This window comes from Peromyscus leucopus, chromosome 4 (genome assembly GCF_004664715.2).
Source record: "Peromyscus leucopus breed LL Stock chromosome 4, UCI_PerLeu_2.1, whole genome shotgun sequence".
Classification (NCBI taxonomy): domain Eukaryota; kingdom Metazoa; phylum Chordata; class Mammalia; order Rodentia; family Cricetidae; genus Peromyscus; species Peromyscus leucopus.
The window spans coordinates 95,792,323-95,819,608 of record NC_051066.1 but is presented as its reverse complement, the minus strand read 5'-3'; the positions used below and the strand labels follow the sequence as shown (position 1 = coordinate 95,819,608).

The 27,286-nt window shown below is 38.4% G+C and overlaps 1 protein-coding gene across 13 annotated transcripts in view; it reads right to left on the bottom strand.

Annotated features, from left to right (window-relative positions):
* The window catches only part of Mga (MAX dimerization protein MGA), an 83,420-nt gene that overhangs the window by 29,576 nt on the left and 26,558 nt on the right, over positions 1-27,286 (bottom strand). For all 13 annotated transcript variants that reach the window (XM_037205128.1, XM_037205129.1, XM_037205131.1 and 10 more), the window contains 10 exons: positions 17,798-18,740; positions 15,699-15,777; positions 15,484-15,579; positions 13,059-13,190; positions 12,697-12,801; positions 10,645-11,303; positions 8,773-9,115; positions 3,629-3,852; positions 2,863-3,045; positions 2,084-2,153 (listed from right to left, as the gene is read on the bottom strand). In XM_037205128.1, the coding sequence (XP_037061023.1) occupies positions 2,084-2,153; positions 2,863-3,045; positions 3,629-3,852; positions 8,773-9,115; positions 10,645-11,303; positions 12,697-12,801; positions 13,059-13,190; positions 15,484-15,579; positions 15,699-15,777; positions 17,798-18,740 (2,834 nt within the window). The remainder of the gene's footprint in view (positions 1-2,083; positions 2,154-2,862; positions 3,046-3,628; positions 3,853-8,772; positions 9,116-10,644; positions 11,304-12,696; positions 12,802-13,058; positions 13,191-15,483; positions 15,580-15,698; positions 15,778-17,797; positions 18,741-27,286) is intronic.

Here is a 27,286-nt window from a genome sequence, read left to right as displayed (position 1 = left end):
CTGTTTGAAAAATAAATAGATCCTCTACAGCATGGCCACTCTGTACTGAACTTTGATTATATATATATATATAATTTAATATATATATAATTTAATATATAATATATATTTATATATATTGGGGGGAGGGGTGTGAGACAGGTTTTCTGTATAGCACCCCTGGCTGTCCTGGAACTCACTATGTAGACCAGGCTGGCCTCGAACTCAGAGAGATCCGCCTGCCTCTGCCTCCCAAGTGCTGGAATTAAAGGCAGGCTACTGAACTTTGAAAGAAACTCAAGTTTCTCACGGTCCCATTTCCTAATATTTTCAGTGTTAAAGTAGTGTGTAAACTCAACATTCTGGAGTTTTTTTTTTTTTTTTTTTGGTTTTTCGAGACAGGGTTTCTCTGTGTAGCTTTGCGCCTTTCCTGGAACTCACTTGGTAGCCCAGGCTGGCCTCGAACTCACAGAGATCCGCCTGCCTCTGCCTCCCGAGTGCTGGGATTAAAGGCGTGCGCCACCACCACCCGGCATTCTGGAGTTTTTAAGGAAAAAAAAAATCTCACAAAACTACATAGTTGTCTTCACTACTCACAGACTAAATTCACTCATAAGAGGAAATCTCCTAAAAATAATCAGAGCTAAAAAAAAACAACAAAAAAAAAAAAAAACAAAAAACACTGCTCTAAAAGGCTACAAACATAAAAGTTCTACCTTGCAAAATGTGACCTATAACTAAGGTAAAGTTTACTTGATAGAGGTTACTGTTCTGATATCTAAACAGGCCAAACACTGATACTTGATAAGCCTGCTTTGAAACAAGTGAAGGTAAGAATCAACACTAAAAACTAGAAGGTAGTGTTTTTGTTTATAAAAACACAAAGAAGAGGTTGGTGAAATAGCACTTGTGGCTAAGCCTGCCACAAGTTCAATCCCTGGGCTATAAATGGAAAGAGAATAACTCACTCCTGCAAGTTGTCCTCTGATATGTGTCATGGCAAGCACGTACCTCCCCAACCCCCTCACACACATAAACAAATGTAATTAAATAAATAAATTAAAAAAAAAAAAAGCCTTTTAGGTCACATTCTACCACTAGTTTCTACTACAAACTCCACAATGTCCCTAGATGTGGTTGTTCTATGTCTACACTGTATACAAATGACTCAGCTTCCCAATGTATCTCTAACCATGGTGACAGGTTGACAAGATAGAGATTTTATAAGGCACCAGATTTCTTTTTTTTTTTTTATTCATTTATTATGTATAAAGCGTGAATGACTGCATCCAGAAGAGGGTACCAGATCTCATTATAGATGGCTGTGAGCCACCATGTGGTTGCTGGGAACTGAACTCAGGACCTCTGGAAGAGCAGTCAGTGCTCTTAACCTCTGAGCCATCTCTCCAGCCCAAGGCACCAGATTTCTATAATGGAACTACTCAATCAATGTGCTAGAGTTACGTCAAGGATACAGGCTCTAGCTCCATCATGCCCAGGGTGCATATGGTCTTAAGCAGGTTCCCGCTACCCGAGCAGTCTCCTCTACTTTCTTAAATGGAGAATGAAAATAGTTTACTTAATGCATACTATGTAATTATAAAAAGAGAGCTGCAGCTTAGGTGCTACATGACCAACAACAAACAGCTACACTCCTTCTTTGTTTAGATTACAATCTCTTCAGTGAAATTCTGGCAGTAGAAATTTCTAGATCATCAGAGACGGTTGTTCTTCCAGTCTCCCTTCACACATTCCAAGTGGTGGTGGCTATGGAAGACCTAAGGCCAATTTTAATAGCTAATGGTGCCTATATCCTTGAGGCTTGAAAAGAGTATGATAAATTTTTCACTGACATGATTATCAAAAGTCCACTAAAACAAAATACCTTATCAACACAAGCAGACCTTTTAGGGATATTAAGCTAAATAATGGGGAAAGACTTCTACTTGTTATTTCTAATTTTATTTTAGCTCTATTTTAGCAAAGATTAGAAAAAAGCACAGTGACATATTCTGAATTGCTGGCTTAAACATTTCTGCCACTAAATAGTTCAGAATTACATAGCAATTATTATCAATTGTTAACATCTAGTTTTTATTCTGACCTTGTGATTTATCAGAATCATCCTCCAAGTCACAAATAAGTTGCTTTAAGGTCTGTTCAGAATCAGATTCCTAAAGAAAGAAATAATACAGAAATAGTTGAATTCAAAATGTATTTATTATCTACAGAGAGGGCATAAATCAGTAGAACTTCACATCTGCCTGTTATATTACTATCATATTATACAATCCTGGGCAATTTAAAAAAAAAGAGAGAGAGAGAAGCCGGGCGGTGGTGGCGCACGCCTTTAATCCCAGCACTCGGGAGGCAGAGGCAGGTGGATCTCTGTAAGTTCGAGGCCAGCCTGGGCTACAGAGTGAGTTCCAGGACAGGCTCCAAAGCTACACAGAGAAACCCTGTCTCGAAAAACCAAAAAAAATAAAAAAATAAAAAAAAGAGAGAGATAAATAAAATGTAGCCTTACTCTCTTACTAATGACTGAGTCACTTAAGAAATAATTTACATTACACACTATCATATATTCTAAAGGAAGAATATTGGATATCTAACAGAGCAAGTTTTACTTATTTAGAAAACTCATCAATGGGAAAAGCAAATCACACTAGTAGGTAAGTATTTTTATTTAAAACCAAAAGTATTTATTTTAATTGCTAAAGGATTTTAATAAATAACACTGAGAGAAAGATTAAACCATTAAGAAGAGATATAGGCTTATTTACACATCATAGGAAACACAAAGAAGATTATGATGATAGCAATAAATTCTAATAGCAACTGGGAACCGGAAATGTAAAGGTTATTCTGAAACAAGCACTTCACCTTTGAAATATGGTTCTCGGGACTAGAAGAACATGAGCTCTGCTGCTGAAATAACAAAGACGGGGACACTGGTGGAGACAGCTGTCTCTGTTCCTCTTTCTTTCGTTCATATACTCGAACTCGGGCACAAGTCATCATACTTTCAAAGTACAAATAGACTGGATCTTTGTCCTCTTCTCGTATCTGTAAGTTTCAATAACAAGACACACCATTATGATGGAGAAAAAAAACTTATCCTAGAATCTGAAAAAAGACTTTAATCTTTGTTTCCATTACAGAAGTTGTTTTTTCGGTTTTTTGTTTCTTTCTTTTTCAATACAGGGTCTCTCTATGCAGCCCTTGCTATCCCAAATCTCCGAGGGCCAGGCTGGATCTCTCAAACTCAAGAGATCAACCTGCCTCTGCCTCCCAACTGCCTCTAACTACAGCTGCACAAGATCCCACACCCACATCTGGGCTCTGAGGGCACCCATACATATATGGCATACACACATAAATATACATACACAAAAATAAAAAATAAATTATGAAAAAGCTCATCTTTCTATGAACTTGAAAAACTCGGCTATCTTTGCTACTAATCACTTTCACTTTTATCACATTTTAAAAGTGAAAACAAACTAAGACAGAGAAGAAGAACCCTCGGACACATTGAGAGCCCTCAATTCTTCATAGAATATTAACAAAAAACTCTGCTTGAAATCTGTCCCCTTTACAAATGGCCTATGGAACTCACAGTGAGGAACAAACCACCACTCCAGCTTACCACAGGATTGGGTTTGGGAGTGTATGCTCGTGCTGGTTTAATTCCAGTGGGTTTGCCCTTCACGGTAGTAGAAGGTATGTCCGGCTGAGGTGACACCAATGGTTTCACAGGCTCCATGACAGAAGGTGTTGGAATATAAACTGGCTCTGGATCCACTTCACCTTCCACTTTCACCCATAGTGGGTAATGTCGAACAGGCTGTTCAGGTTCCGCTTCACATACGGCTTAACAGAAAAGGAGGACATGTTATTTAGGTGCTTCCCTCACAAAAGACAGTAACTTGTAACAATCAAACAGATGCTCCCTGGAAGATCTCTAGTTGTCTTCATATGCATTAATGTATTCATCTCCAACCAAGACAATAGCTAAGAATAAAACAAAGTATGTGTGTGTGTATATATATACATGTATACATACATACATACATACATACATACATACATATATCTATGGCATCTTTTGTTAAATTTATCATGTCTCATCTCTTTAACTGTTATCTTAAAATTACAGGTGGGAGTAAACCTGTGTGAAACTGAGCATGTGTAGAAGTCAGAGGACAACTTTTGGAAGTACATTCTCTCTTTCCATCAAGTGGATTCCAGGGATCAAACTCAGGTCATCAAGCTTAGCAGCAAGTGCCTTTACTGGCTAAGTCATCCCACCAACCTTTAGATTTTTTTTTAAAGATTTATTTATTTATTTATTTATTTATTATGTATACGGTGTTCTATTTGCATGTACCCCTGCCCACCAGAAGAAGGCGCCAGATCTCATTACAGGTGGTTATGAGCCACCATGTGGTTGCTGGAAGAACAGCCAGTGCTCTTAACCGTTGAGTCATCTCTCCAGCCCCTTAGATGTTATTTTAAATGGTAATTTTTATTTCAAATTCCAATTGTCCATTGCTTATACATTACACGCTAATATGTTGTGGTCTCACTAAATTAATTCATACTTCCAACAGCTTAGGATTTTTCTCTCTATGGAAAAATGTTCATTTTACTTCTTCCTTTCCAATCTGGATAGGACTGTAGTTTTCCTGGGACTGGTTTGTTTTTGAGATGTACTCTGGCTATTACCCAGGTGGGTCTAATTCCTGGATTGAACAATACTGCCACCTCAGACTCCCAAATTCTGAGACTACAGGCCATGGCAATGCACTTGAACCTTCAGTGCGATGTTATGCAGAAGTGACTGAAAGCACACACATTCTTTCTCATTCTGTCTTTGGAGGAAGAGGAGCACTAGCTCAGTCTTTCACAATTAACACATTGTAAAATGTTTCACAGATCTCACTAACAGACAAAGGGCCTTTCTGTTTCTAGAGTGACAATTTTTATCAGAAACAGATTTTGGCAATTCTTTTTTCTTTTTGGTATTCTCAAGACAGAGTATCATTATGTATTTCTGGATGTCCTGGAACTCACTATGCAGACCAGGCTGGCCTTAAATTCATAGAGACCCACAAGCCTATGCCTCCCAAGTGCTGGGATTAAAGGTATGTGCCACCATGCCAGTCTGGATTTGCTAATTCTTTAAAAATATTCATTGAGATGAATATATGGCCTTTTAAAAAGTCTATTCTGGTCATGGAAAACTGTTAAATTCATTTTCTTTTATTTCTTCCTTTTTTGTTTTTGTTTTTGACACAGAGTTTAACTATGTAGCCTGGATCTATATAGATATGGCCTATGTAGAGCTAGCTTTACAGACATACATGCAGGTAAAATGCCAATGCACATAAAATAAAAATAAATTATTAAAAAAAAAAAGAATGCCAGGTTTTATCCATCCTATTATGCTTGATATTGCTCACAGCAAATCACCACACGGCCTTTAGATAGCTAGCCATATTTTTTGACCACCACACACCCCCCCAAAAAAAAATCAAAATCAAAGGCTAAACAGGTGACAGAGTGACAGCCGAAAGAGAATATAGGCAGGTAAAATTAAAAATTCAAGAAACCACCAGGTGGTGGTGGCACATGCCTCTAATCCCAGCACTGGGGAGGCAGAGGCAGGCACACCTCTGAGTTTGAGGCCAGCCTGGTCTACAGAGCAAATTCAAGGATGGCAAGGACTACACAGAGAAACCCTGTCTTGAAAAACAAAACAAACAAACAAAAAATTCAAGAAACCATACTTTAGAAATCATACTAGAAAAAACATGGAGTCTTACAAGTCAGAAAAAACTATATAATCTTGGGTAAGTTAACTGAGACTAAGCATCAATCAGGTCATTTGCAAAATGGAGAATAAAGCTTCCTCAGCCTAAGATTGCAAAATGTATACAGCATTCTTACAAGGTGTCTGATGATGTTTGCTTTCCTCCTTCACATTAACATATTAATGGATTTTTAACAACATAAGTCCTTTAAGTCATAATTACAAAAAAAAAAGAATCATAACAGTCTAGATTTCATGCAATGAGAATATAGTTTTAATTTATATTCTAATTATACAATATAAACCTGTAGGAATTAAAATCCTACAAAGAAATATACAAAGGAAAAACATGCCCCCATCAGAGATCCACTGTCCCTACCAATAACAAATTTTTTGTTTGTTCTATTTTCCTCTCTCTCTCTCTGCCTTTCTTTTTTTGTGAGATAGTTTCTGTGTAGCCCTGGCTGACCTGGAACTCACTCTGTAGACCAGGCTGACCTTGAACTCAGCTCCGAAACTAATTTTAGCCATTTGTAACTTTAGTGATGATTGTCATGATTTAGTGAAAGCTAAGAAATCACTGGGATGGAAGGGGATGGGCTCTTTAACCTTCAGCTCTAGCAACATTTTCACACAATCATTGGGTTTATGTTACTGATTCCTGTTCTATAATCATGCCTGAGTCTTCATGGTTTCTATATAGGTCACTCTATTTTAAAAACTACAAAATCTATCAGCTCATTTTCAAAATCATAATTATGTGACTAATCCTATCCTTACAGAATGTATACAAACCACCTTTTAGAGAAGACATTTAATCGTGCATTCCAATTGTTCAGATAGAGTCTCTTTACTTTTACTAATTGCTCAAATTTTTACCAAAACATTTACTGGTTCAGTTACTGTATTTCCTTGTACCAAAAATTTTGCCTTCCCTGTCTTCTTGGTTTTCACTGACAGTGTCATACATCATCTAATCAAGAACATCATATCGCCCAGGTTCTCAAACATGATTGGCCTATTTAAAAATAAATAAATAAATAAATAAATAAATAAATATAATACCTTTTAAAACACATTCTTATTTGTAACTTGTAATTTTCTACTTTAAAGACATTGTTTTCTAGTCTAGCAATGTAGCTAATATCCAAAGAAGTTTTTTCTACCTTCTTAGGCCACGTCTACTTTGTATTAGATGATTTTTTATGCTCTTCTTTGGTTGGGGAGGCAATTGAGACAGAATATCTCTATAAACGAGGCTGGCCTTGAATTCAGCTATCCTTATCTCTCAGCCTCCTATATACTGACATTAAAAGTATGAGCCAGCATGTTTAGAGATTTCTAATAAGTACACAACAGAAGGCTAGGGAGGTAGCTCAGAAGATAAAGTACTGCCATTCAAGCATTTAAGACCATAATTTGGATCCTTAGAACCTACATAAAGGCTGGGCAGGCAAAAAAGCAATCTATAATCTCAGTACTTGAGAGTGAGATAGGGATCCCTGGGACTAGACAGCTCAATAAACTAGCTTGTTTCCTGCCTCCATAAATAAACGAAACCTGGGTTCAGTTCCCAGCACCCTCATGGCGGTTCAACCATTTTTAACTCCAGTTCAAGAGGATGTCTCTTCTGACCTTGGAGAACTCCTACATGCAGGTGGTACATATATTCAGGCACACACAAGTATGTGTTAAATAAATGAAAAACATTTCAGAGGGGATTGAGGACTTAGTTCAATTGTAGAGGTTCAGCCCACAGGGCTAAGAAAGAGCATGGACACACAGACATACACACACCGACACACAGACACACACACACACACCGACACACACACACACACACACACACACACACACACACACACACACACACACACACACACACACACACACACACGGTGAGGAGAAGGATTAAGTCATTGAAGTGTTTCCCACATAGACATGAAGACCCAAAGTACAGGTCCCAGCACCAACATTAAAAAACAGGTGTGGCAGTTCCAGAACTGGGGAAGTAGAAACAAGACCCCTGGGAAGTCGTTGGCCAGCAAGTCTGGCCACATCAATGAGTGAAGAGCAGGAGGGCAGTGGTGATGCACACCTTTAATCCCAGAACTTGAGAGGCAAAGGCAGGTGGATCTCTGTGAGTTCAAAGTCAGCCTAGTCTACAAAGCAAGTTCCAGGACAGCCAGAACTGTTAAACAGAGAAGCCCTGTCTCGGTTTAAAAAAAAAAGTGGAGGGCCAGTGAGATGGCTCAGCACATTAGGAATTTGCCATCAAACCTGACAACCCAAATTTGATCCCCCAGGACCCACATGGTAAAGGGTGAGAACGAACTCCTTCCAGTTGTCCGTTGACTGCCACACTTAAGAATGCATACACACATACACTATGCAAAATAAATGTAATTAAAAATTATTTTAATCAAGCCAGGTGGTGGCGGCACATGCCTTTAATCCCAGCACTTGCCCAGAGGCAAGCAGATCTCCATGAGCGAGATCCAGGAAAGGCTCCAAAGCTACACAGAGAAACCCTGTCTAAAAAAAAAAAAAGAAAGAAAGAAAGAGAGAGAGAGAGAGAAAGAAAGGAAAGAAAGAAAGAAAGAGAGGAAGAAAGAAAGAGAGGAAGAAAGAAAGAAAGAAATTATTTAATCAAGTGGAAAGCAACTGAGGAAAACACGTGACTTCAATCTCTGGTTTCTCTATATACATTCACAGAAACAGGTACACACACATATAACAAGAAGTATACTTTTACAAAAAATTAAGAGAGTTTTAAATTAATTAATACTCACTGTAGGGTGGTGATGGTATGCACCTTTAATCTCATCACTCAGGAGGCAGAGGCAGGCAGATCTCTATGAGTCTGAGGCCAGCCTGGTCTACAGAGCCAGATCCAGGACAGCCAGGGCTACACAAGAAACCCTGTCTTGAAAAACCAAACCAACCAACCAAACAAACAAACAAAAAATTCAACTCACTGTATTCCAGCTTCTTTCTCTTCTTTTTCTCCTTCAATTGTTCCTCATCTTCTCTGACTCCCCCTCTTTCCCTTGTTTCTTCTCCCAGTGTATCATAAAATAACGGATCTCGATGAGCAGCCTTCTTATGGAAATGCTTTGTTTTGGATCCCCCTTTAACCAATACAACTTTTCTTTTCAAACAAGTGCAGCCAAACATGCAGTCTGGTCGACGGCAGTGAGCAGGCTGGCGCTTCTCCAAAGCTAGACTGGAACAGACACAACCCAGGCGACAGAAGTCATTGTTGCATGGAGGAGCTCGTTTCCTTATGATTGTGTGAATAGGTTTGGTTTTGAGAGATGCCTGAAGTGAAGTGAGAAAGTTAAAGTGTTACTGAGTCCTCCCAATACCACCACCAACTTACGAGTCACATATTTACCTACCTTCTGATTATGAGGACTAATACAAGATTGACATAGACTCAAAAGTCAGACTACACACATAATTAGGACTCTGAGTAAACAAGCTCCCACTCTAATGCATTAGCACATATCAGCGAAAGAAATTTCTCATTAAGACAAAGATATCAAATACAGGCTATTTACTCACTAGATACCACACATAATGTTCTTCTGCAGAACTGACAAATCTAAGGTGCATAGGTCAAACTTAATTATTTCAGGAGGTTCTCCTGGAACATAACAGGCTCATATTGCCTACACTACAACAGCAGCGTGAATAACACTCCGACAGCATATATGGTCTGAAAAAAAATAAAAAATAATTGCTATCTACTATTTTCTACAAAATGTTCTAACTAAACAATAAAAGGGAGGAAAATCATCCATGCATGAAACTTTATGAATGACTAGTAAATACAGGACACACACTAGAGAGTGGACTCAGTGGACAAGGTGCTTCCACTCAAAGCAGCCACCTGTAATCCCTGTACTTGGGGTGGGGGGGCAGAGATGGGGATCTCTGGGGCCAGCTGCTAGCTAACTAGCTCCAGTTTCAACAAGAGATCCTGTCTCTATAAATAAAGGGGAGAGGGTCTAAACAAGACATCTAACATAAACTTTAACCTACAAACACAAATGCATGCACAATAGAAATATACATGTATATATGTACACAACACACAAATTACAGAAAGCATTTACTGCCAACATCTCATGATCTTCAGCTCTAAAATTCAGTGCAGAATTTTTTTTTTTTTTTTTACTTATTGTGTGTGTATGATATATGAGGGTGCACACGCCACAGTACATATGCAGAGGTCAGAAAACAAGGTTGTGCAGTTGGTTCTCTTTATCTACCTTTACACTGTTTCTGGGGACTGAACTCAGGTTACCAGGCTTGTGCAGAAAGCATTTTAACTACTAAGCCAGCTTGCTAGCCCCAGAATTTTACTTTTTTAATTTATTTGTGGTATGTGTACAGTGTATGCATGTGTAACTGTGTGTGTGGTGTGTGTGTGTGTGTGTGTGTGTGTGTGTGTGTGTGTACATGTGCCACCTCATACATACACATTTGGAGGCCAGAGGTCAGTATCAGGTACCTTTATAACTTCCTACCTTTTTTGTTTGTTTAAGACAGGGTCTCACTATGCAGCCCTAGCTGTCCTGGAGCTCAATATGTAGACCAGGCTAGCCTTGAACTCACTGAGATCCACCTGCCTCTGTCTCCTGAGCACTGGGATTAAAAGCATACACCAAGCCAGGTGTTGTGTCCCACCACCCTTAATCCTAGCACTCGGGAGGAATAGACAGGCAGATGTCACCTAGGTAATTACAACGCTAAAACCCAGCTTATCCATTTACCCAAAGCATCAATGTCTAGTCTAATTTCTAGCTAAGCACCAATGTTTACAGAAAATAGCAAATACTTACTTGAGCAGTAAGCAGAGTTGTCAAGGAGACATCTGCTCGCTCTTCAGTAATATATGTCCTTGGTTTTCCTTCCCAGAGCGCACAGTCTTCCAGGTCCATAAGCTTTACTTGAGACTTCGACAACCCTAGAGGGCGTGTTCCTTGCTGCTGCAGCTGCTGTTGCTGCGCCTGTCGCAAACTAATCTGCTTTGGAAATGCACTTTCATCTACAGCAGGCACAACGAAGTTAGTCACCTGATTATCTGAGGCTGTACTTAAGGAATTCTTGGTAATTTTATCTCCTGGGATCACATGAGAGTTTTTCTGTTTTGGTGAAACAGGGTATGGTAAAATAGACTTATAAGATGATTTAGTTCGACCACTCAGTGTTGCTTGTTTGTTTTGAGATTTTGTTTTTCGAGAGGCAGTGGTTACAGAATGGGACTTCACAGAGTAAGAGGTAGAAGGGGAAACAGTAGATTGCTTCTTGAGTACACTATCAAGAGTTCGAACATAGCTGGTACTCTTGGTAGGTAGCTGGTATACTACTGGAGATGTGGGAGCATTGGAAGAGAAGCCCATGCTGGTTTCCATCAGCTTGCCTTCATTTTCCAGGTACTCATCTAGCTTATCACTACAGAAGGCAGAACGGTTTTTCAGTGAAGCCTCGGCATTTCCACCTAGAAGTAAGGAGATACAAGACATTTAAACCTTGGAGAGTTTTACATCTCTAGGAAAAACATTCTACAAGGTCAGAAGTACTTAGATACATGCTATTGAGACTTCTCTAAACTGTTCCTATTCAGAAAGAAGAAAAAAAAAAAAAAAAAAAAAGAAAACCAGGACAAATGAGACAGTGTTTCAGATACAAGTCATAAATCTTTTCACCTAACTATAGAAACCAGTGATGAACAAAAACATAACAGCAAGGGGAAAAAAAAAGAAATTAAATCAAAGAAGACTTCAACAGAATGCCAAGGATTATTTAAGAGACCTGAGTTCTCTGAAACAAAATACAAGGGAAGAGGGAAAGCCATAAAAAGAAGAGCATAACATTTAAGGGGTTTCCTTTGTTTGGTTTTGTTTTATTTTGAAACAAGTTCTCATTTTGTAGCCCTAGATGTCTTGGATCTGGCACTAGGCAAGACCTCTTGCAATCCACCTTCATTTGCCTCCCAAGTGACTGGACTACAACAGTATACATCAACAGACCTAGCAACATCCCATTTTTAGGAAAGCAAAATATTAGTAAAGATTTAAACATATTATCATTGTTATAAGACTATACAAACTCAAAGGTAAAACAGATTTATTCAGGACAAATAGCAAACTAAGTTGGTTAGGGTATAAACAGCAAACAAATGCAGTGTGAAATAGGTTCATATTGCCAACCAAAACCTTTGGGTTACAAGTTTATTCTAAAGCATGAGACTATCAGAACTACTAGACAATTCTGAAGTATATAGTTCTGAAATGATGCTTTTGTAACTAAGCATAATAAAAGGAAACACAGTTTGAAAGATGCAAGGATTATTAGGTTTGAAATGGATAGGAGTGGAACCCCAGGTTGTAACGAGGGAGAAAACAAATACCAGCAAGACTGTTTTCATTTCAGTTTAAAGGAGAGAGGGGAGGATAATGACAAGTAGTTGAATGAGACTGATTTGATTTGAAATAGAGTCTTCACTATGAAACCCTGGCTGGCCTGGAACTCACTATGTAGTCAAACTGGACTCAACCTCACAGAAATCCACTTGTCTCCAGTGTTGGGATTAAAGGCAAGCACCACTAACCTAGGCCAAGACTACATTTTTCAGAACATATGTAGAGTTTAAAACAATCATTACTGACCAGCCAGGCTTGATGGCATATGCCTATAATTCCAGCACTTGGGAGGCTGAGCAGGAGGACTGGGAGCTCAAGCCAGCATTCCACACTCAAAAGGACTACATCTCAAAAACAGAGAAAGAGCAGGCTTTGAACTAAATAGGAAAGTGCTTGAGAAGTTGTTAGGACCCTATGTTGAATCTCTAGAAAAAACCAAAACAACACAAAAAACAAAAGGCTAATTACCTTCATTCCTAGATGCAGAAGCACTATGAAATTTTCCTCTCCACCCTTTGATCTTGGTGAAGTCATTGGTCTTCCCTGTCCTAGAAACAAAAGGAAACCCAGCATCTATAAAAGAAAAAGCAAAAGAAATGACCAGAGTTCTAGTCAGCCAAATATGTCAAATTACTGTGTTTCTCTACATGATACATGCTATGTATTAACTCTATACCAAGAAACAAAAGATTTACTCTCTAAAATACCCTAAACGGATATCTAAATATCCTAAATTGGAGAATAAAAGTAATGCTTTAAAATTTATACTACAAAGAACCTAAACATTAAAGAAGAAAAAGTGTTCAATTATATAAATGCTATACACTCACCAGGAGAGGCAGGGTTGGTTCCTGTAAGGTTCCAAAAGGGAAAGCTGGTGGCTGGAGCCAAAGGCAGTTGGACTCCCAAGTATTTAAGATCAATGCTCATTGTTGGGTCCACTGAATTCAGTTTTAAGCCCACTACAAGAAAAAAGGACCACAGTAAAAAGCAAAATGATGAACTAAACCGTAACAGCTCCACTTAAATCTTTACCTTATGAAGCTGGGTGGTGGTGGCGGCGGCAGCGTATGCCTTTAATCCCAGCACTTGGGAGGCAGAGCCAGGCGGATCTCTGTGAGTTCGAGGCCAGCCTGAGCTACCAAGTGAGTTCCAGGAAAGGCGCAAAGCTACACAGAGAAACCCTGTCTCGGCTACACAGAGAAACCCTGTCTCGAAAAACCAAAATAAATAAATAAATAAATAAAAAATAAATAAATCTTTACCTTATGGTATTACATATTACCTACCCTTGAATAAGGGGCAAAATCTATGATTTGTTTACAACCAATGGAATGTGGCACAGGGCACGGGAACATTCATGATTATGTACATGTGATAACCTAGAAATGTTGCTGAAGCTGTAAGAAAATAAATTCTGTCAATCAGTAAGATGGGGGGGGGACTTGGTGGTGGTAGCGAATGCCTTTAATCTCAGCACTTGGAAGGCGGAAGCAGGTAGATATCTGTGAGTTCAAGGCTAGCTTGGTCTATGAAGTGAGTTCCAGGACAGCCAGGGCTACACAGAGAAACCCTGTCTTGAAAAAACATTAAAAAAAAAAAAAAAAAAAAAAAAAAAAAACCTCAAAAACCAAAAAGGGGGCGGGGATAAGCTAAGGGGAGAGCAGAGATCCTCTCTGGCAAATGAAGAGAAAAACAGCCTTGCCAATTGCTTCATCAACATCTTGATTACAGCTTTTTGAGAACCTAAGCAAGGGACACAAGCCATGCTCATACTGCAAATACACAGAAAATGTAAAATATAAATGTATTTTGTTTTACGTTGCCAAATTTGTAGCAATTCTTAAGCAAAAAAAAAAAAAAAAAAAAAAAAAAAAAAGAGCAAAATTCAAATCTTTTATTTTTTAGCCCCTGAGGTTGAGAGGCCTTCTAGAATTTCTAATAAAACCTTGACACAGATAGAGTTTCTGGCCTAATTATAGGCACTAATTCTTCAATTATTATCAATGAGCCTAAAATAAGACTTACTTATAAATTAAGAGACAATACTTTGGGAAAAAATTTTACCAGAATTTTTACAAAACGAAGGCCAAAAGGAGCTTAAAGGTTACATAGAATAACACTGTAATGGATAGGTTACCACTAAAAACAAACAAAAAAAAATATATTAAGTAGGCATGTAAGCACTGGAAAGTCAAGAGGATAAGATAGAGGCCAGTCTGGTCTACAATATAACCCCATAATAAATTATTATATAATAGGAAACAAAAGTAACAGGCTCAAGTTTCCAATCAAAAACTCACAAAGGATCTAGGAAGTTGACGTGTGGAAGTCAGGACAACTTGTAGGAGTTATATCTCTCTTTTTACTACAGAGGTTCCAAAGACTGAAATCTAATTATCAGATTTGGCAACAAGTACCTTCACGAACTCTGTCATTTAAATTTTTTAATTAAGTTTCCAACACTCCTCCAAATGTTATGTACTTGTAGACACATAGTGAGGAAAATACTCTTGTATTTATGCTTAAACACTTGTGCCTGTACATGTGGAGGTCAGAGCAGATAATAGGTATCTTCCTCAATCACCCTTCACTGTGTTTTTTCTGACAAGGTCTCTCACTGCACCTGGAACACTCCACCTTGGCTAAACTGACCAGACAGCAGAATTAGGGATTCTTTTGTCTCTTTTTTCCAAGCACCAAGAAGATTGCAGGCATATACTGCCACACCTGACTTTCTTATGTGTGTGTATACTGGGAATCAAAATAAGATGTCATACTTGACAGCAAACACCCTTTATCCACTGAGCCATCTCTTCAACCCCAAGAAAAGTGTGTGTGTCCTTCAAGATGTTATTTAAGAAATAAAAATAGGACTCTCAACCCCACACAGCAAATTAAAAAAAAAACAAAAACAAAAAAAAAAACCCACAAATGTAAAACCAGAGTTTTAAAATGCAAAATGCTCCCATTTTGAAGAGAAAACACAGCTTTCTGTGATACATTATACACACACATACTCCTTATTATATATAACTAGAGTAAGGACCTATATGTGTTTTTAAGTTGAAAAGAAATTTAGAAGCAGAGAAAATAAAAAAATTGCTAGTTGAGAGGTACTGAAATAAAATCAAGGCTAGAAGGGAAAGAGAAAATAAAGAACAGAGAAATAAGCAAAAAGAGATAGGAAGGAAAGAAAGGAAGGAGACAATGGACAGAAGACAAACTGGCTTGTCCATACTTTGAAACTAGTACCTTCTTGAAGAGCAGGATGTATCACCTGCTTATGCCGCAAAGACTTCAAATCTTCTATTAATTCCTTTTCCAACTGGGAAATTCTTGTTCTGCAACCTAGTCACAAAACAGTGATAAAATAAAATAATGTACATATCAGAGAGAATAAAAGTTCCACACTTCACTACTACAGCCCCAACAGCAAATACATCTGAATGTATACTGTTATATAATACCTGGATCGTTTGTGGTTGTAGTCGGAAGACTAGAAGGTTCTTCTGTGGTCCCATCAACTGCATGAATATCTAGTGCCTCCTATATATTAAAAATAAAATCCAGTTTATGTTACTTCTAAAATTTTTAAAGGAAATTAAATAAAATGACGATGATGACCAGAGGCTGGAGGGAGTGCTCAGTAGGTACAGTGCTTACCATGTAAAAACGAAAACCTGGTTTATCATCCCCAGTACCCATGTAAAAGCTGGGTATGGTGGCACTTTTCTGTAACCCCTAGTGGGGTTGGGGTGAAGCAGACAGGAGGATCTCTGGCGCTCATCGGTCAGCTAGCCTAGCCAATCAGTGAGCTCCAAGTTTAGTGAGAAGCTTTCCCAGTAACAGAGGAGGAGGAGAAGACCAGGTAGAAAGACATCCAGCATCTACAGTCAACTTAAGAATAATAACTAGATAATCTTTCATTCTATTGGGCATGATAAATTTAATTCAGTAGTTATATACATCTCGATTGGCTTTGAAAATTTGAGTTTATAAATTTATAAACTCAAGTTCCAGTTGCTTTTGGGATACTATCTTACAAGTATTCCAACGTACAGTATGGCTCGTTAAGGAAGGGAATGGCTCAGTTGCCTTTAGCCTAATGGCTATGGGTGAGATAGGACCTCTGTTGGTCTTTTCTGTGTCAAACACACAAATTGCAAGCCCAGTGCCACTTTGAGATCTTTGGCAGCAATTAACTATGCAGCTCACACATGATTGAGCCGTTATGATAATGAGTCTTCAGAGACGGGTAATACTGGGGGGCACTCATCAACCTAAGACAGAGCACCTGTGTGGCCTGGGCAGGCGTCTCCATGACAGTTAAGGTGACCTGCTGACATCCCACGCAACCCAAGTCAGAAGCTCATTTTTTAATAAAAGGGGGACCTGTAGGTACCTGGCCCCCGTTTTGGGTAACTGTTGCCTTGCTTGAGGACCTTGACCTTGATATCCTCCCTATGCTAATTCCCTGCCAGGTTCCACCCTCCTGAATGCTTAAGGGAAGTTCCTTGTCTGTGTATCCTGAATAATGGGCGTTAACAGCTTAGATGCAAGATTATAAATCATCAGTAGCGAACTTCTGCCCTCCAGGGTCCTCCCATTGTGCTGTATTTAAGACCCCCTACCCCCTTCAAGAAATGACATTCGACATTTAAAATTTAAATATATATATTTGAATGAATACCACAAATGTGATTAATATCATGAGTGTAATTAATGAATATCATGAGTGTAATTTAAAAAATAAATTAAAAAGAAAGAAAGAATACTAACTAGACTCCTTAAAACATCTGCAAGAAAAATAGTATGCATGTAGGGTCAGAGGAGGGCAAACCCTAACACTAATTATGTAAGACTCAAGTCATCAAGACTGCTAGCACTGAGCTGGACATGGTGACACACACCTTTAGTCCCAGCTCTCAGAGGAAGCATCAAATGGATCTCTGTGAGTTCAAGGCTAGCCTAATCTACAGAGCCGACTGCATTCTAGTATAGTCAAAGCTGTGTAGAGAGCCCGTCTTCAAAAAAGAAAAAAAGACTGCTAGTTATTGGTTCTCCAATACGCTACAACACTGTTACTAACCAGTGGTAGGAGAGATGAAGTATCTCAGGAAATAAAAAAAAAGTGCACTTTTCATATATTATTACACTTTTTTTGAGTCTACAACAATGAAAATTCCAAGTTCAATTTCCAGCACCAATGTCAGATGGCTCACAACTGCCTGTAACTCTAGCTCCAGGGCAACCCAATGCCTCTGGCTTCCACAGGCACCTGCACTCACATACAAAGACACACATAAATCTTTTTTTTTTTAATCAGATAAATATCCTGCATAAATTATAGTGATATCGAAGCAAAGGTACATTTTTAAAGTCTATTTCAAAGCAAGTAAGTATGTTAAGAGGTGATTACTGTTAACTAAACCAATGTGAAGATACTCATTCCCTTTCCCCAAACATACTCACAAATGGATACATTAACAAAAGCAGATCCTAAATTTTAAGCCAATACATAATTCAAAACAGACCTTAGAAAGAAAGCTGATCATCATAATCTTACCTTTGATTCAAAGGAAACAAAGAGCACACCATCCACATCTTCTAGATCAGGCTTCACATCAGGGAAGGTATTTCCAGGGCCTACAGGAATATTCTTTGTAGCAGTTAAAGACTTCCCTGTGTTTTTAGGTGGTCTCCCTGCCTTAGAGAGTCTCACCTTTCGAGGCCTTCCTCTTTTTCCAGGAGTATTTAGAGAGGCACTCTGGCTAGCATTCACAGTCTTTGAGGGTGTTGTCATTTTAAGCACAGCTGTTCGCTTTTTGCCCAAGTCCTCTTTTCCTGAAAACGAGTCTCCAGGTGATCCCTTTGAACTGTCATTTGTTCTCTCTGTGCTACTGCTATCAAACATGTCAGGATAGTTCCACTGAGGTTCTTTAAGTAAAGTATATTTTTGTACCATTCTGGGATCTGATGAATGTTTTCTGAGACTATTTTCTGAATCCTTACTTAAGCAAAAGCCAGTCCCACTGGAATTTTCAATATATGCAGGCAAATATTCTAGTTCTGCCAACACTGATTTATCTTTTCGAGATGTGGCAAGCATATTATCAGGGAGTTCAGAAATTTTCACTGTGTTTTTGGTGACTGCACAAGGTTCTAGGTAAACCACTGGCATTTTTCCAGCATCTAATTTAAACATTTTAGCTTTAGCAACACCTGGGCTACTCGGTAGCCATTTATAAGATGGATGATCAGCTTCCAAGTTATCAACTTTATTGTGTCTCTTTAGTTGTTTCTCTAATATAGGATCGTCATCGCTGTTGGAGTAGACATCCGTTTCCTCATCTGTCTCTTCTTGTTTCACGGTGACCCCTTCTGGGCATTCACCAAGTTCATAATCGTAATCATCTAGAGGCTCCTCTTTAATAACGACATTAAAGTTTCCATTCTGGTTTAATGGTGAGGCAATCTGGGAATCATCTTCAAAACTGTTCGCAATAAGACTAGAGAGAGAGAGGAAGATAAAAAGTATAGAACTATTCATAAACAAGACTCAAGACGGGAAAAACAGTTAAGACGAATTAATGTATCAGATTTCATGAGCCATTCCTTAAAAATTGTCTGTAACTTAACGAAGTACACAAAAACAATTTACTAACATAACACATTTATCAATGTTTTATAAAAAAAAAAAAATACAATTCAAGAGCAAAGTTCCAGGGCTGGGAATATAGCTCAGTTGGTAGAGTTCTTGCATAGAACACAAAAGTCCTGAGTTCAATCCCTATTACTATATAAACTGACCCCACTTATATAAATAAAGCATGGGAAAAGAATATAGTTTACCCTTATCATTAAATCAAAATGCAGAGTACCTTATAAAATGTGCTTGCCTTTAGATATTGATCAGATATACAGAACTCCATATTGAAGTCAGCTAGAACTGATCAAAAACTTAAAATGTATGCATCATCAATTGCCAATAAGCAAGAGGAAAAGGAAATGTCTATCACAACTAGGAATTACAAAAAATTAATGTGCTTTCAAACTGCTAGTTCATTTCTGTATTTCAGATAAAATATATAAACAACATTTAACATTTTAACCAGTACATTCTTAGTATACTCAGGTTACTATCAGAAGATCTTCAATTTTTCAAATTAAAAAACTCACTTTTAAGGAATAAGGGTGTGGCTCAATAGTAGAATACCTGCCCAACAAGTGCAAGGTCCTAGGTTCAATTTCAACACCCTCCCCACCCCCCCAAAAAGAAATGCTTCCAACATAAGGATTTACCAGAGCAGCTGGGCAGCGCATTCATGGTAATAGTAAGGTAATGAAATATGTCTTTTTAATCTCAGCACTCAGAAGCAGGTGGACCTGAGGTGAGGCCAGATCTACATAAAGAATTTCATGCCAGCCAGGGCTATAGAGAGAGACCCTGAATCAAAAATAGATAGATAGATAGACAGATGATAGATAGATAGATAGATAGATAGATAGATAGATAGATAGATAGTTTGCCAATAACTCTTCCAAAATAAAAGGCTAGGTTACATACAACTGGGGACTCAGTCTGTCAAGTACTTGCCCAGGCAGGATGTACAAAGCCCTAGGTCAATCCTCAGCATCACATAAATCAAGCATAATGGCACATATGTGTAATCTTAGCACTTAGAAAGTGGAGACAGAGAGGGTAAGATATTCAAGATCAGGCCTTTGAGTTGGCTCAGTGGTAAAGGTACCTGCTGTTGAGTTAAATCTGATGTGATATCTGGGACCAACATGGCAAAAGAAAAACCAACTCCCACTACACCTCTGACCTACACACACACATACATACATACATACATACATACACACACACACACACACACACACACACACACACACACAAAGTAAAAATAATTCAAGAAAGGTCAGCTGAGTGGTGGTGGCGCACACCTTTAACCGCAGCATTCGGGAGGCAGAGGAAGACAGATCTCTGAGTTTGAGACCAGCATGGTCTACAGAGTAAGTTCCAGGATAGCCAGATCTACAGAAACCCTGGTCCGAAAAACCAAAACCAAACAACAACAAAAAAGGTCAGCCAGGCTGAGCAGTGGTGGTGCACACCTTTGATCCGGCACTCAGACAGGCTGATCTCTGAGTTCCAAGACAACTAAGTCTACACAGGGAAACCGGGGGCGGGGGGGGGGGGGCAGCTGTGGAACAATCCTTTTCTACACTGTAAATATGTATTACTCTCTTGGTTAATAAAAAGCTGACAGGCCAGTAGTTGAGCAGGAAGTTAGACAGGAAAGCAAGACTGAGAATGATGGAAAGGAGGAGGGAGGAGTGAAAAGGGACACTAGTCAGCTGCTGGGCAAGCAGGACATGTAGAAAATGAAGTAACAAGTCATGAGCCATGGGGCAAAGCATAAATAGAAATATGGGTTAATTTAAGTGTAAGAGTTAGCTAGTAACAAGCCTGAGCTATTGGCCACATATTTCTAGTTAATATAAGCCTCTGTGTGGTAATTTGGAAAGCAGCTGCCAGGTATTTGGGAACAGACAGTTGGGATGGGAAAGGTCCCTAATGTCTGTTTACATATGGCATTCCAACATGTGGCTGAAATTTCCATATAAAACCTGAGACAGCTTGGAAAAAAAATTCTAAACACACAAAAACATAGTCAAACGAGGCTTCTTGGCAATAGCCTTTAATCCAGTGGGCTTTGTTTACAGGCAGTGAGCAGAGGCTCGGCTCCTTTAAGAGACAGCTTCCTGGCTTGGTGCTAGCCGCAAAAACTGCGAGGCTCTTTTCAGAGGCCCTGTTCCCACTTAAATGGAGTTTATGAACAGTGGGCAGCATGCTACTTGTGACAAGTGTGGACCCAGAAACTTCTCAGAGTTAGGGTGGTAAACATGGCTCCCAGAGCTGGGGGTAAACCTACCTCCACCATGAGACTAGACTCTCAGGGAACCTAGGGGGAGGACCCAGCACCAGCATGCCATGATCTAAGTTACACAGCAGGTTTTTTGTTTGTTTGTTTGTTTGTTTTTGCTCATGCAGACATAAAAGGTTACAGATGTGCAGTAAGGACAGATTCAGATGAAAAGAGCCTCTAAACAGATCACAGTGTGTTTAAAAAATATGTGTAAGCTTGGGAGAGAGAGGTTAAAAAAAGAATATATAGTCTTAGATTTAAATATATAATTTAAAAAGTCTTTAAAGAAGGAATAGAATAATAAAATATAGTAAGTCACATAAAGATGGAAACACAGAGAGTCAGGATGCTGTATGTTATTCTACTGTCTAAATTTTTTGACTGCTAATGAACAAATGATAACTGCTGAGAGACATTTGATTATGAAAGCTGCTAGATTAAACCAACCTATATATTTTAAAAAATATCTTGACTTGAAAATTTAAGTCTTACTTTGGGAAAGAGGTTCTGCTTTTGTTTCCACAGGAAATGAGAGGCTCTGGATTCATTCTGGGTTAGGAAAAATCAGGTTTTATTGAGGAAGACCCCCTCTGAAAAATCTGATGGGAATGGTTGGCCCAGATGATTCAAAGTTTCAGAATGCTTCTGTTGCAGAGTCCTCTGAATTCTGAATATAGAATGGCTTCCAGGCTGCTGGCTGAGATAATCCAGCCTCACAGAATACTCCAGTCATGACTTGACCATACTCATAAATTTTCTCAGGGTCCCCCAAAAATTAGCAGTACCCCAAATCAGCAGGAAGTAGTCTAGAAAACTACACCCACATTTCCAAAAATAAATTATGAATGTTTATCATCATTTGGAGGGGGGGGTGGTTACAAGTTGTTATTGGTAATAGTCAGAAAAAATGCTGAACAAAGGGGATTAGATTCAGGGATCTCATTCTAAAAAGAAAAAGGGGGGATACAGAAATAGGATAAAAGGGTAAATTATTGACTCTACTTTTAAACAAAAAAAAACCTACTAGTCTCAAATATTTTACATTGGTATGGATTTTTGTATATTGATATAAATTTGAGGTTATTTTTGTTATGCTGTATGTGTTTCTACTTTTGTTTGAGATATTGTGCTTAAGCAACTCATTTAAAAAATATAATGTATAGTTAAAAAATACAGGTTAAAATTCATCATCTATAATAGTTACCCATATCTATCAAACTTATAGTCATCTTAGGTTTTCTAGGTATACAGAAACATATTTCAGATAAATACATAATCTTCAAACACTTCAAAGACCTACAGAATGTGTCATTTAAAATGTTTTAATGACTTAGGCTTCCTGTGACAGTGAGATATGTCTGCTCCTGGCAGCACCAATCTACTTCAGAGAAAATGCATCAAAGAAACTCTGTATGGAGTTTGTTTTCTTTATGGCAAAAGCTAGCCATGTGGGCAAAGAAACTGTCCTTGCCTCAACTGCTGACAGTTACTGTCCAAACTGGACAAGCAGGACACAAGAAAGGCAACTGACAAACTTTGCCAAAACAAGGTAGGACAGTCCTTCAAAATTCCCTGCTTCTCAGGAAAATAGAGATATGTCAGATATGCTAGGCCTGTAGGTCAAAGATGAATGCACCAAGGTTGCAGAGTAAGTTTGGGTGACTGTCCAGGCAGCCTAATGGCCCTGTCATTAGGTAACATTTCATCCTTCTGGATGGAGTCTTTGATTGAGTTGAAGACTAGAAAGTCATAGTTATAATTTCTCTTAGTTATGATAAAAGGGTAAAAATTAGACATAAAACTTAGGACTCAAAAAGATAGCCGGGCAGTAGTGGCACACGCCTTTAATCCCAGCACTCGGGAGGCAGAGCCAGGCGGATCTCTGCGAGTTCGAGGCCAGCCTGGGCTACCAAGTGAGTTCCAGGAAAGGCGCAAAGCTACACAGAGAAACCCTGTCTCGAAAAACCAAAAAAAAATTTAAAAAATTAAATTAAATTTAAAAAAAGATAAGATAGATGATAGAGTATTTTCTTTAATTTTGCCAAATACAAATAGACATTGTTACTGTAATTCTTACTTAGTAATTGTTTTGTTGTATATAGTTTTACTATATCAAGGTTAAAAACTTCCTTTTTAATTAAACAAAAAGGGGGAAATGCTGTGGAACAATCCTTTTCTACACTGTAAATATGTATTACTCTCTTGGTTAATAAAAAGCTGACAGGCCAGTAGTTGGGCAGAAAGTTAGACAGGAAATCAAAACTGAGAATAATGGAAAGGAGGAGGGCGGAGTGAAGAGGGACACCAGCCAGCTGCTGGGCAAGCAGGACATGTAGAAAATGAGGTAACAAGCCATGAGCCATGGAGCAAAGCATAAATAGAAATATGGGTTAATTTAAGTGTAAGAGTTAGCCAGTAACAAGCCTGAACTATTGGCTGGTCATTTATAATCAATATAAGCCTCTGTGTGGTAATTTAGGAAACAGGTGCTGAGTATTTGGGAACAGGTGGTCAAGACAGAAAATGTCTGCTTACGGGGTGAGGGGTTGGGGGGGGTGAAGCGGGGTGGAGAAAGAAGCTCAAGGTTAATCTTGAATGCATAGTAAATACAAGGTGTTCCAGACCAGCCAGAGCTATATGAAACTATCTCATACAGCCAGAGCTATATGAAACTATGGCATGGGTGGGTGCTAAGAGTATCTACAGGGAAGTACATATAACCAAGAAAGATTTTTTTTTTAGAACTGATTGAGGGAGAAAAAGCCCCTCCTTCCAATTAGTTATTTAAAGACTTAAAGCTGTACCAATATGGGTCTTGTAGACATGGTAGGACTAAAGAGTTAGGTTAATGTCTACGATTTCAAAGAGTGTTCCAGATGAAATTAGAATGATCAAATATAGAAATCTTAAAGCTAAATCTCTGTACCTCTATTTTTTCCTTCTAAATACTTATACAAGTCACACTATATACACACAACACATTCAGTTACAAACAATATACAATGAAACAGAATTATAGGCAATTTTTTTCACTTCAAAAATCTATTTAAAAAAAAGAACTGTATTAATGTTATGTCCCTGTTCAAAGGTATTTTGAAGACTTTTGAAACTAAAAAGACATTTCCTAGAGTGGGTTTTTCAACATCCAATTTCATCTATCCTGCTTTTAGGCTCACCTTAAACAATAACCTATACAATATTTCATGTACTACAGCCACACAAATACAATTTACTATCTTAGTTGAACAGAATACAATTCCAAAGGGCATCAAAGTACTCCATAAAATAGAAAGGGAAGTAAGTAGTGCTGAGAAATTCATTCTACAAATCCAGTATTACCCTGATTAACAAAACAAAACCAGTTAAGGATATAACAAAAACAGAAAACTAAACCAATTTCCCTGATGTACAAAGATGCAAAAATTCTCAATAAAAAGTTTAACATCTATTCATAAAGACCTATAGAAACTAGAAATGGAAGAAACACCTCAACATCATAAAGCAATATGAACCTGTGCTAAATGGAAAAAAAGTAAAAACATTTCCTCTAAAGTCAGGAACAAGACAGGTGTCTACTCTGTTCATTCTTTTCTAAGACAGTGGTTGAATTGAAGTCTCAGAATGAGATAAGAAAGAAAGAAAACACACAGACACACAGAGAGGGAGAGGGAGGGAGAGAGGGAGGAGGAGAGGGAAGGGGAGAGAGAGGAGAGGGGGAGAGGAGAGGGAGAGAGGGAGAGGGGGAGAGGGGGAGGAGAGAGGGGGAGAGAAGGAAAATAGCCTCTTCAACAAATGGTGCCAAAACTAGGATATCTATACCGAGAACTAAGGAGGAAATTACTGTGATGGTTCATTTTCATTGTCAATTTAGTAACATTTTGAATCAACACAGAAACATTATTTCTGATGTGTTTATGAGGTTATTTTCCAGAAAAGATTGAGGAAGGAACACTCAACCCAAATATGATGAGCTTCTACCTCCCATTGGCTGGGGTGCCAGGCTGAATAAAATTCAAAAAAGAGAAACCCAGTGGAGCACCAGTATTCATCTTCCTGTACCTCCTGATAGTGGAGACAATGTGCCAGCTACTTCACACTACTGCCACCATGCCTTTCACACCACGATGGACTGTACCCTCAAATTGTGAGCCAAAAATGAATCCTTCCTTAAATTGCTTTTGTCAGAAACAAGCACGTATTATACAAAAATCTATTCAAAATGAATCAAAGACCTTAAAAAATTAGAGAACAAAACCCCAAAACTATAGTGAAGACTTTAGCCCACTTTTTTCAATTAAGAGTCTGCTGGAGGATCTATTTAGTGGTTACACACTTGTCAATGATGTGGGAGGACCTAAATTCAATCTCCAGTACTATCATTACCACTCTCTCCCATAAAAATCAGTAGGGAACAGGTGATGGTGTGCACCTTTAATCCCAACACTCTGGAGGCAGAAGCAGGCTACAGAATGAGTTCCTGGACCGCCAGAACTATATATATAGTGAGACCCTGTCTCAAAAAACCAAAAACAGAAAAAAAGAAATCATTAAGGAGACAGAACTCAGTAGTATTATCAGTTACATTTACTAAGTTAACTGTAGAAGATTACATTCAAAGAAGGGCGAACACACCTGTAACCTCAGCACTTGGGAGGCTGAAGCAGAGATTATGAATTCAAAAGTTTGGGCTACAGTGAATACCAGCCAGAAACAGAGCAAAAGACATAGTCTTGCAAAACAAACAGAACCTCCACCATTCAATATCGATAAAATATGTAATTCTTTTCAAATATACATAAAGTATTACCCATCAAAAAAGACATTAGGCTGGCAAACAACAAAGCCTTAATAATTTCAAAAGTTAAGTTGCTTATGCTTTTTGGCAGAAATGAACTCAGACAATAAATAAGTAAGAAACAATGCAAATATCAAAATGTATACAATACAAACTAAAGTAGTGGCAAATTTAGTTTTAAATACATATGCTAAGGAAAGCAAAATGTCTAAAATAAATTCTCTATTATAGGAATTTATTTTCAGTAAAAGGCTAAAAAAGGTAAAACATTTAAGTTATGCCACTAAAGCCAACTACACTACACAGAGAGGATAAAAGAAAAACAACAAGCATGCGGCTTGTACCTATAGGTAGTAGTTTCAATGTGTCCCTCAAAAGTCTGTGTATTAGAAACTTAACTCCAAAGTGATGTTAGTATCATTTGGAGACAGAGTCTTTCTAGGGTAAAGATTGGATGAGTGCCTTTGCAGAGCATTCACAGTATTTTAAGAATAAAAGAAACCAAGTCTAGAACACTTGCTGTCTCACAATGTGATACCCCCCACCATGTTATGATGTAGTGAGAAGACTTCCACAAATGCCAAACAGATACCAACTCCATGCTCTTCAATTTTCCAGCCTTCAAAACAAAACAGGCAAATAATTTACCTTGTCTCTGGTATTTTATTCTAGCAAAATAAAATGAGCTAAAATGTTGTATTGGGAAATAATTTTAAATAGTAAAGGATGGGGATGTAGCTCAGTGATAAAATTTGCCTAGTATGCCCTGGGTTCAAACTTGAGCACACCAAGTTGTAGGTCCGGGTGCCAGAAGCCTGTAATCTCAGCAATGCAGGTTAAAGCAGGAGGATCACAAATTCAAGGTCTACCTGAGCTACAGAGTGAGTTCAAGGCAGCATAGGCAACTTACTGTGACATTTTCTCAAAAAGAAAAGAAAAAGGAAGTTGGGAGTTAACCCAGTGGTAGAACACTTTCCTAACACACGAGTCTCGGTGGTCAGTCCCCAATACAATCATAAAACAAAATAGGTAGTATGTGAGCTAGGGTAGTAGTTCAGTTGGTGGAATATCTGCCAAACCATGCATAAGACTTTAACTTCAATCCCCACAACTGAAGACAGAAAGAGAAGGAAAGAAGAGAAATGTAAAATTGATAATTGGGGTCTGGGTAGATGACTCACTCAGTGATTAAAATAGGAATTGGGGACTGGGTAGATGGCTCACGCAATGATTAAAATAGAGCTGTGCAAGTAAGTATGAGGACCAATGTTTGGAACCTCAGAACCCATAAAAATGCCAGGTAGGAATAGTAGCCAGCCCTTAA